Below are 12,076 nucleotides of genomic sequence, written 5' to 3' on the forward strand. Positions count from 1 at the left end.
TGGGAGCTTTAAACCAGGACTAGGCCTTAGTTTAATTAACATGCCTTTATAAAAACATTACTTGTTTGCATTTTGAAGCAAAATAAAGAATGATGTATTTTAAGATATGTCAGTGCAAGTTGTTTTCAGCTTGGACAGCTTTTAAAGATTAGTTTAATCCCTGTCTGGGAAACCGTCCCTATGTAATTTGCTAAACCTAAAGTCAGGGACTGGGAAATGACATGTGAAGGACCCAAAAATATTTACATGTACGGTTAGGCATTTAGAAGACATTTTTATCCAAAGCAACTTACAAAGTTTAGGAACAAAAATCAACATATCATGTGTCATACAGAGGCAATGAAACAAAAAGTGCTTATACCAAGTTAATAATAGTGTCACCTCAATATGAGATGTTCTTAAAACAAATTTAGGTTACACTTTATTTTGATAGTCCACTTTAGACATTCTACTAACTATAAACAACTTTGCAACTACATGTCAACTAACTTTCAATAATTTGCAACTATACGTCAACTAACTGTCATTAGAGTATTAGTAGACTCTAATGGTTGGGGTTAGGGAAGAGGTTTGGGTTAGTGGAATAAGTTGACATGCACCTGCAAAGATACTTATAGTCAGTTGAAAGTCTGTTGAGATATCATCACAATAAAGTGTTAGTAGATATTAAGCAGACAGTCTACTAATTCTCTAAAGATTGGTAGTTGATAAGTAGTTGCAAAGTTACTTATAATTAGTAAAATGTCTAAAGTGGACTATCGAAATAAAGTGTTACCCAAATTTACAGTGGTAGAAACAAGTGGGAAATAATGGCCACAATAAAGTGTAAAGTATTCTAAGAAGAGAATAAGCTTTTTGTTTTTGTCAAAAGACAAAAAAATCTGACAATGTAGGAAACAGACTTCATAAAGAAATCAAATAATAAAACGGTTTTCAGTTTTACCACACCCTTTTTAGTTTTTGCATGTCATATATATAAATTCACACATATGATAGGTGAGACTAAATAGGGCTATGTCAAAGCTTAGACAAAGCAAAACAAAAGCTAATCATGGCTTGTGATTTTTATAATTTGTAAGCTGCTCAAAGACAATCTAAACATAAAATATTCCACATCATCTCTAAAGAAGTAATGTATATGTCGACCAAAACTATGCTAGATTTGTACAATGTGTGTATAAAATGTATTTACATTTAAGGAAAGGCTTGGCTTGCCTTAATCTCCATGTAAATCTCTATTTTACTGTGTTAATTGTTTTAAACACAGACTTTCAAGCATCTGTTTGTTTTTTATATTACACATGTCTTCAATCTGATCGTCATTGCATGTGATGTGTTCTGTTAGGCCATAATGTCTATGGCATGAGTCCTCCTCTGTGGAGTTAAAGCCAGAATCTCCACTGTCGTGTTGATCTGTGCCTCGATCTTGTTCTGAGATATTGTCATCCATCACTGCAACTGCAATGTTTATCTCACTGGTAATGTCCAGGTGCTCACAGACAGTCTCAGACTCAGGAATCAAAAGCCATGGCATATCAGCTGCCCAGTCCTGAAGACAGAGATAGTTTAAGGTTAGATTTAAAAATCATTTCATTCTGAAGTCTAAAGAAGTGGGAAAATAGAGCTTATATGCAGAAATCGTTTGGAGATGGATCTGCAAAGCTGTAATTGGGCAGTGGAGCTCATGTCAGTCAAGTTAAACGAACCACAAACTCCTTAACATTTTGGGAATATCCCAGGAGAATGTACCATAACTTTTTTCATAAGAATGTGCAAATAAAGTACACCCACATGAGGTTAGCCCTGCTTTGTCACTTTTAAGTTTTTACACCTGTTGCATCACCTAAAGTTACGACTAGTCGCAGCTAAGCTCGGTGTTTTAGTGTGTTACTCCAGTGAATAGAGAGACTGAATAGAGAGACACTTTTGGTTTGATTAATCACATGCTTATTATGAAATGCAAGAAAATACAAATATGTTTGCTAATTTTGTGATTATTTACTTTACACCATCATCAGACTGGACAAATTCAGTTACTTTGTGCATTTGAAGGTTATTACATCAATGTAGTGCATTTTGAAATAAAAATAAGTGTCTAGATCAATGAGAGATTTTATGTTCTTGTAAATTTTGTGCTCTATTGGTAAAATAATTGGTTGCATATACAACCCCAAATCAGAAAAAGTTGGGACACTGTAGAAATTGTGAGTAAAAAAGGAATGGAATAATTTACTAATCTCATAAACTTATGATATATATATTATACTGTGTAAAATATATCAAATGTTGAAAGTGAGACATTTTGAAATTTCATGAGAGCTACACATTCCAAAAAAAGTTGGGACAGGTAGCAATAAGAGGCCAGAAAATTTAAATGTACACATACGAAACAGCTTAAGGACTAATTGCAACTTATTAGGTCAATTGGCAACATGATTGGGTATAAAAAAGCCTGTCAGAGTGCCAGTGTCTGTCAGAAGTCAAGATGGGCAGAGAATCACCAATTCCCCCAATAGACCTTTCTCACAGTAACCGGAAATACATAATCGTCGTGTAAGCGGAGTTCCTGTCAAGCGTCAACACACTAGAAAAACATAAACCCGGGCAAGTTTAAAATGGATCAAAGAGTCTACAAAACTTCATTAACGGATTTGCCAAATATTACATTTGCTGATGTGACACGACTAATGGAGGAAAACTTTTTCCATGAAGAATTTGTCCATAAATTTCTAGGTAAGTAGAGAGCGAGTATAACGGTTACTGAACTGTTAACTAAAACGACACATTATAAGTCTTGCCGGATAGCCTGAATCCACTTCTGTATACCTTCACCATCAACAGGGAATTGATGGAACAGATACGGCTTTTTACATTGCCTTGACTGCGGAGGAAGTAGATTTCCGCGACGATTGCGTAGTTCCGGTCATAAATACGGAAGTTGTGAGAAAGGTCTATGCTGCAGTGAAAAAAAGTTTTCTGAGTTTCTCAGAGAAAAATTGCAAAGAGTTTGAAGTTATCATCATCTACAGTGCATAATATCATCTAAAGATTCAGAGAATCTGGATCAATCTCTTGTGCGTAAGGGTCAAGGCTGGAAAACCATACTGGATGCCCGTGATATTCGGGCCCTTAGACGGCACTGCATCACATACAGGAATGCTACTGTAATGGAAATCATAACATTGGCTCTGGAATACTTCCAGAAAACATTGTCGGTGAACACAATCCACCGTGCCATTGGCCGTTGCCAGCTAAAACTCTATAGTCTATGTCAAACAAGAAGCCATATCTAAACATGACCCAGAAGCACAGGCGTTTTCCCTGGGCAAGGCTCATTTAAAATGGACGATGGCAAAGTGGAAAACTGTTCTGTGGTCAGACGAAACAATATGTAAAGTTCTTTTTGGAAAACTGGGACACCATTTCATCCGGACTTAAGAGGACAAGTTGTTATTAGCGCTCATTTCAGAAACCTGCATCGCTGATGGTTTGGGGTTGCATGAGTGCTTGATGCCTTTCCAGATGTGTAAGCTGCCTATGCCACATCAATGCTGAAAGGTTAAGAGCAACAAATGCTCCCATTCAGACGTCATCTCTTTCAGGGAAGACCTTGCATTTTCCAACATGACAATGCCAGACCACATACTGCATCAATTACAACGTCAAGACTGTGTAGAAGAAGGATCTGAGTACCGAAATGGCCAGCCTGCAGTCCAGATCTTTCACCCATAGAAAACATTTGATGCATCATAAAGAAAAAGATGCGACAAAGAAGACCTAAGACAGTTGAGCAACTAGAAGCATGTTTTAGACAAGAATGGGACAACATTCCTATTCCTAAAACATTGGTCCATCTCCAGCTGTTTCTTATTTGTACATTAACTTTTCTGGCCTCTTATTGCTACCTGTCCCAACTTTCTCATGAAATCCAAAATGAGCCAATATTTGGCATGACATTTCAAAATGTCTCTTTCTACTTTCTACATTTGATATGTTATTTATATTCTATTGTGAATAAAATATAAGTTTATGAGATTATTAAATTATTCCATTCCTTTTTACTCACAATTTCTACAATGTCCCAACTTTTTCTGATTTGGGGTTGTATATATGGTGGTAATAGGACACACAAGCCACGTACACCAGATACCATATCGTACATGAGATTCACAGTCCATCACTGGTCAAAGCATGTTTAATATTTATAGAATAATAGTAGGTGCATTTAATAGATTTAGTAATGATGACTAAACTCCAAAGCAACCTTTGCACCATAAATTTGAAGTGTATACTGTAATAGTGTGGGGTGTGAATTTTATAAAATATAATATATTTTTTTCAAACATACAAAAGGTAGCATGTCATTTTTTTGTAGCATGTAATGAAATAATATGATGCCAGATTGTAACATTATTTTCACAATGAAATATGTTCTATACCTCATGGATGTACACTGGAAGTTGAGTAGCTGGGTAAAAAATGCTAGTTAAGGTCTTGTAAGTCTTGTAGCAGCCTAATGACAGTACCAACCCCAACAGCAAACACATCACCAGTGACAACAGGAAATAAAGAAATATCTCCAGGTATGTAGTTTCTCCTGAAATCACACATAAAACACATTCCCTTTATGAAGCATCTGAAACAGCTGTTTGCAAGGGCTGTGCATGAAATGTACTGAACACTCATTGGTCATTCTAAGCATATTCTGTGTTAAGGGTGCTCCAATTGATCAAATGCTGATCAGATGATGTAAACCTTGCGAAAGTCGCTGTTATGTGTCTGCACTGAAAGTCTGTGCATACCGCAAGTAAAACACACCTGCTGACTTTACTAATCATTAATTATAACAGGAGTTTTGTGAGATTCAACTTAAGTTATTGACCATTTCAGTGATGGGGACGCTCTTTTATTGCTTATTGTAAGGGGGAAAAATATATCACCCATCCATCCAGTGGCCCAATTCGGGGAAGGATGAAGGATTGTAGCGCGTTCGGTCTTTTATAAACGCTTACAGATGACGTTTTGGTGTTACGTAATTTAGGTAGATTTATCTGACTCCAAAAGATAAAGGTTGCATTTTTTATAAAGCATATCGGATTCATTATTACTTTTAACACTTACAGAATTTAGATGGATGTTTGTTTATTTATTTTGATTCAGCTCTGGCATTACACTCGTTCATTCAGTTCTCATAGTCGCGCATGATCCTAGTACGGGCCTTATAATTAATATACTGGTCAACTGTCATAAGCGAATCAGTGTTGGACACTGCTAGAGGTTGGATTATACGTTTAAGCGACCGCTCTATGCTTGCTCAACTTTAAACATACTTTATTTAGTCCCCTTAGAGGTGACAATTAATTATTACAATAATTATTTCTAACCAAAGTTAATGAATTGAAAAATATTGAAATAATCAGAGGTTGAGGCTGACCCTATTTAGAGTAATCAGAAATGTTACTCTAAACAGAAACACATTGTTAGCCTCCACGCTTCTAAGTTCACTTAAACTAACGCCAAGTGCTAGTCATATCTCTCAAATCCTCAGCTGATGCATTATGTACTAACCAACCGGGATTTAGGCCGATACTAGCCTGATTTCAGTCCTTACAGTAACAACAGAAACATCGTTATAACTTGCAGTGTCAACACAGAATAAAGTCAAACATTTAAGGGATAATCCACGGCTAGCCATGCATTAAAGGGTTTTAATGCACGACGTAGAGGCGAAGAACCTCTGCGAAGTGCATTAAAACCCTTTAATGCATGACTAGCCGTGGATTATCCCGTTTATACCTTGGTTATTTGCCAAGTTAAAGCTGTAATTAATGTTTACAGTGTCATTTTTTAACAGACGGGTAAAATGACGGTCATTTTCTTAAGTTAAGGCTTGCACTCTGTCCGCTTTGAAAAAAGTAGTGCCATTGTATTGCTTTTATTTAAATTAATTATCACATTTATTTAAATTCATTATTAAAAGAGAGAGACTGAGAACTGAAAGAGAAAGACACGAGAGAGAGAGAGAGAGAGAGAGAGAGAGAGAGAGAGAGCAAGAGATGCGTGCGCAAGTTACCTGTGGCTGTGTGCGTCTCTTCTTTAAAGTCTATCCCCTCGTTGCTTAAGCACAGGGGCGTCGCCAGGGCGATTTTCCCGGGGCTTCAGCCCCGAATGTTTTGAGTTTAGCCCCGAATGTATTTTGAAAAGTTTACTGACAAATATGAAACCGGACAATAGCCTATGTAAACCTTTTAAATCAAGTTATTATGTCATTGTGCTTTGGCTTTACTGCATACAGTCTGTTAGAAATAGACATAGGGCTAGGTCTTAAAAAATCTAGCCTATAGAATACGTTTCTTTGCTCTCGGTAGCCTATGGGTTACTCAGTTTCTGCCACTCTGTTGAATCTATTTAGCTACCGGAGTGGAACCACTGATCTCTACAACGGTAACTTGAAAAAGTATCTTTAACCCTTTAGGCGCCAGAGGTTTTTTCCTAAAACGTTTAATTTTGACATGTTACTTTCAAAAGGCTATATCTTAAACGTGATAAGAGATAGAGACTTTATGTAAATTAGAGAAATATTAAGGATGACACACTTTATGGAGGGGAATAAAATGTCCCATTAAATTTGCATATTATGACGTCATATGTGGCAGCCATCTTGAATTTTTATGAAAAGTCACATGTTTGAATGATAAAATGCAGCACTTCTTTCCCCCAAAAATGTCCCTAACCTTCTGTATGCTATATTGCACAATACTGAATGCTCAGGTAAATACTAAGTAGTAAACAAACTGATCTGCGCGTCGATAGACTAACGTTATGCATAATGGCTCCTCCTCTGCCCCGTGTAACACCGCCTCTGCTCCTGCTACGAGCCGCATGGCCAGATCTGCCTCGCATGCGCCCCGAGTGGAGAGAATTTGCACAGCTGGGACTATTGCCTTTACTGTCGCCGTGATTGTGATGAGGTACACGGGACGGAGCACTGGAAGTCGGCCGCTCGCCCGACAGACTCCCAGGGCCCGCTCGGGAAGACGCAGCTCGCTCTACATTGCTTGCACGGTAAAAAGACTGGACGCGCATAATACCTCCAGCCTCATTCCCCACACCTGTAACACGCTTGCTAACCCGATGAATTCTCCGACCCCGTGTAACATTCCCACCACTGACATTGGGCAAAGGATTCATCATGTGCTTGGTGTATAGCTACACTTTCACTTTGCCAGCTGCATGATTGCAAAGCAGGGGCGCGTCTGAATCGTGGTCACTAAATGAATCACCAGCATCTTCTGAAGGCAGATATTCCCCTTCAGAATCATTGTCAGCGAATATAAGACCCAACACTTCATTGCAGGTAAGCTTTTTTGATGCCATTTATATGATCATGTATTGAAAAAACTCGCTGAGGTTATCGCTCTGATAAAATGACTCACTTGCACACTAGCTATGCTGTTGCGCACTTCAATGCGCTCTTGCTCTAAGAGTTTGTATAAAAGCATGCTGTTTTTCTGAGTCCGGTATAAAGTATGACATGTCTGCCATCTAGTGGAGGGGGAGGATGAACGAAATTTGACACCCTATGTGACAAAATCGGCAGTTACATTCAGTGACGCATCTTGTCGACAAAAGTCGACCGTGGCGCCTAGAGGGTTAATATTTAAATCAAATAATTTAACACATTATTACATTAATCGTAATAATATAAAACATATTACCATGAAACAAAATAATATTTATGAAAACATCCCCAAAATAGCCCCTGTAATATTTCCTTACACTGACCTCATTATTTATTCAATTACAACAGCCAATGGTAAGTCTCCAGCAGCAATACGTTTATATTTAGTTTTAGATGTTCTGTTTATATTATGTTTTAGACGTTCTGTATGTTACATGCATAAGATGTTTATACAGTAGGTATACAGTATTGTAGGTTTATTTATCACTTGATCGTTATTCCTTCGGCGCAGCAGTTTAATAATCTAATTTTGGCGGTTCTGTGACATCATCAGCTCATTCAGGTCATGTCTGAGTAAAACTCACGTGCAAAATCTACTTGAGAGGAAAGATTATTGTTCTTGTGACATTTACTCCTGCGACCCGCCGCGATTAGCCGAGTACACTTTTATATGCTACAGATCATGTTAATATTCTTATACACTTTATACACTCTTTGAGTGATCCCTGTTTTAATATGGTCTGGGCAAAGCCCTGAAAGTCCTTCAATGCTGGAAACGTCTTTGCTTAAGCATATAGCTAACTTAATGATTCTTTAATTGATTTATTAACTCTTTCACCGCCAGCGTTTTTTTAAAAAGTTGCCAGCCAGCGCCAGCGTTTTTCAATTTTAATGCCTTCCAGAGAATGTTCTTCTTTAAATATATAAACATACAATATACCAAATGAAAGAACAGACCCTCTGCTTTCAAAAAAAAAAAACCCGTTTCATCCTACCTTCAGTGGTTCTTTTGTAATCAGCTTTTGAATATGGGTGGGTTTCTTCAAAAACACCACATTTTGAGCAAAATAATTCCATTTGTGAGACGGACTTTTCAAAGAGATCCCATTCAGAGCGATCTTTAAAACATACACGGACATGCAGCCGCTTGCCATAGGGCAATACTTCCGGGTTTAAAAAGTTGTGGAAGGGCGCCACCTGGTGGATAATAGCGGTATTGCGGAAAGACGGAAAATCTCGTCATTGGCAGGGAAGCGTTTTCTCTTGATTGACGAGATATCTCGTCAATGGCGGTGAAAGAGTTAAAATAATTTATGAATGACCGGCAACGCTGACAGTGACAAGGCAATCTTTATTTGAACTAATCATGTCATTTATTTATTTCTGTAAAGTGTGAAATAAAACCGGCGCACTTTAAAGAGAGACGCACTTACTCTCTCTCGCTCACTCTCTCTGCAAGTGTAACTGTGTTACTATGGTAACCAATGTTTATAGTAGCGGATTAATTTCTAACTGTAATCAAACTGACTGGAACTACCTGTGCATTAAACGGTTTTAATGCACACCTTCCAGCCAATCAGAATCGAGTATTTAAACAGACCATGGTATAAAACAATTTATTAACCAGGTAGGAAAAATATAATTCAGAAGAAGCCAATTTACATTTCAAATTAAATACGAAACAATCAAACGAAAAACCATTGCATACCTGGTAAGGATGAAGATCTGGTTACAGATTCCTCAAAAATAAAATAAAATAAAAATACATGATGCATCTGGAATCGCATCTGGAATCTGTAACAAGATCTTCGTCTTTACCAAGTATGCAATGAATTTCCAAGTACAGAAAATCCCTCTGAACCATTTACATCATTTCCTTAAATATCCAGAGAGACAAAGCATATAGGTATTTGGTACTGATTGGTTGTTGTAAAACTCAGGGATGTCCTTAATTTGCATACAGTGAGTGATTGATTCAAGTCTAGTTTGGGAGGTGTCTGTCTTAATGTATTTGTTACATTTTAACATTGAATTATGTTGTTATGAGTATGAATTGAGATATTTCAATTGAAACCAAATAAGATCAGTTTCAGATTCTTTGTGCATGTAGAATGAAGCATTTCATATACAGTTTGCTTTGAGTATATACAGATGCATGACGCCCTGAAGGTGTGATATTTGAAAACCTAATGGGCTTGGTGGAAAGTCCACTGTGAATTGTAGAGAGTTTGTGTGTTCTTTGGGGAGGGGTTATTTTTATTCAGGAAATTGCGCTTACACTTACTGTACATTTAGAGTTTATTCCCTGTTTGAATTACCATTTTGTTTTTCATACCTTAACTGGAAACATTTTGACAGTAAACTCAAGGTCACTGAGTTGTGTATAGGGTTTCTTACCTCCTGTCTTTGTGCAGTGTGTTTCACTAAAGACACTGCTCTTGTTGTAGAACTCACAGCGGGATTGAACTCTTATGCAATAATACGTCCATCTATCCAGCCCAGACAATGTTGCAACATTATTAGGTGTTGGCAGGATCTCAGCCTTCTATATTGCAAAGATAAAAAATAAGAACTTGGGTTTTTGCATTTACATAAAAGCTGATTGATCAAAACAGTGTTCTGGTGCTAAAATAAAGGCCCGTTTGATATCATCAAATCATGCGATTCAGTGTATAATTAATGTGTGAAAATTTCAATAAAAATGTGTAAAATGGCAGTAAAAAGTAATCATCACAAGTTTAGAAAACAATAACATAAGGACATTTTTGACTTATTACCATAATTAATATTTTTAAGCCAAGTATTCTGACTTAAGCCCTATTTCGGACGGGATTAGTTTTACAGGGGGACCTCTGAGAAAATCATGCTTCTCAGTGTTTTTAACCCAGTCCGAATGGCAATATCTGTGTTTTTCTCTGACGACCTACTTAAAAATTCCAGAGCAATTTACCTAATGTTTTTCGCCGAACTCAGAGGTCCTCTGAGAAATTTAATCCCGTCCAGATGCAAATGTCTGTGTTTGCCTGCAATATCTTTTGAAAACGCGGTTCAACATGATCTGCCGTAAGGTCTTACTAATGCACGTATATTGTACTTCCTGAGTACCATTCATTCAGATATGGATTTTTTTACATTCAGCGAAATAAAATTATTAAATCAAGATGAGCTGAATATAAAACACTGTTAAGACTGGCCACTGTAATATCAGTATAAGGTAAGAAACTCAACCTTATTTTGTTAACTCCGGAATGGTAATGTTAAAGCCCCACTGTGTAGGATCTACTCCCATCTAGCGGTAAAGCTCTATATGACAACCAACTGATTATTAGTTTCTAGCCCCCCCCCATTCGGAACGCGTTTTAACTAGTACGGTGGCCCTGTCATGCCAAGGTTAACATGGCTTCCAGTAGCTAAAGCAAAAGCAATGAAAAAAAATGAACAATTTGCATTGTCCTTTGCCTGTGATCCGTCAAAGCACACAGATTTATGTTAAACATGTAAAAAGTCTGATTGTCATGATATGTCCGCTTAAAATCACATAAGTTACAAAAAGCAATCATAAACGTAGCTTAGACACTCCTTTTTCATCCACGCGAGGAAAAATATCACAGGGGCTGTTAAACTTGGTATTAAGATGTGTTTCATCGATCAGATCACAAGTGGACGAGAGAGAGACATTACGTTTACACTTGGTGTTTAAATCGGTCTCTTTTTGTCCATTTTCGACCGCTTCTCTTCAGATTACTGAGGAGATGGTCTGTGGACCAGTTCCTCTCCTGTCATTTACTCATGAGCTAGAGTAATGACGGGTTTAAATGGACGCGAACTAATATGTCAGAGTCCAATGCTTATGTTTAAGTAAACGTTACATGTCCGTGTATATGTAAGAGCTTTCTCTGATATTGGTAATAAGATCGCTCAACTTTCACACGCTTGTAAAATGAAACGTAAAACGCGCAGATCAGACGCTCTTATCAATGAAAAGCTAAAAATAGCGCTGTACACCGTGTGTTTGTGTTAGAGTTCAGAAAAGATGAAAAACATTTATCTCAGTACCTCAGATTACATAAATGGGCGGAGAGACGGCGTGTGGCTGTTCCAAGACATTAAACCACATGAACGTTTACACTAACAAGTGTTACGCATACCCATGCTATAGTTAGCCAAGGAACTATAAAACTTCAAGTTTACAACATAAACTGTATAGATGTAAACGAATATGCTGAATTACCTGTGGTGAAGATAGAAAGTAACTTGAGTCCAATGAGCCCCATCTTGGAAAACTAACTCCAATATTGACTTTGGTCTTGATGTTTTTCCTGTCGCGTTGTCGTTTAAAATCCCTGTTTCGCTTCCTTGGCGACTTGTTTTAATGTCCTCGAGAATAGTTCTTCAACAGGCTTTCAAAGCATTAGATCGCAGGTTTATCACGGCGTGCGGCCGAAGGATTCAGTCTAATGCAGGTCGCATATCCGGGCTGCATACGTCATCAAGCCTGGTTTATTTAAATTAACTGAGCATTACATTCGCAAGTCATAAGCATATTACATCAATTTACAATTAACTAAGAATAAATGTCAGCTTTATAATTGTTAATATTCTGAAATAAGACTG

General features: G+C 37.4%; 1 protein-coding gene across 1 annotated transcript in view; it reads right to left on the reverse strand.

Moving 5' to 3' along the window:
* Positions 1-12,076, reverse strand: part of il10rb (interleukin 10 receptor, beta) — a 31,858-nt gene continuing 19,782 nt past the window's right edge. The window contains exons 5-7 of the mRNA XM_065273125.2: positions 9,860-10,007; positions 4,440-4,597; positions 1-1,549 (exon numbers count right to left, since the gene is read on the reverse strand). Of these exons, the coding sequence (XP_065129197.1) occupies positions 1,241-1,549; positions 4,440-4,597; positions 9,860-10,007 (615 nt within the window). The 3' untranslated portion in view covers positions 1-1,240. The remainder of the gene's footprint in view (positions 1,550-4,439; positions 4,598-9,859; positions 10,008-12,076) is intronic.

Source organism: Paramisgurnus dabryanus, chromosome 15 (genome assembly GCF_030506205.2).
Source record: "Paramisgurnus dabryanus chromosome 15, PD_genome_1.1, whole genome shotgun sequence".
Lineage (NCBI taxonomy): Eukaryota > Metazoa > Chordata > Actinopteri > Cypriniformes > Cobitidae > Paramisgurnus > Paramisgurnus dabryanus.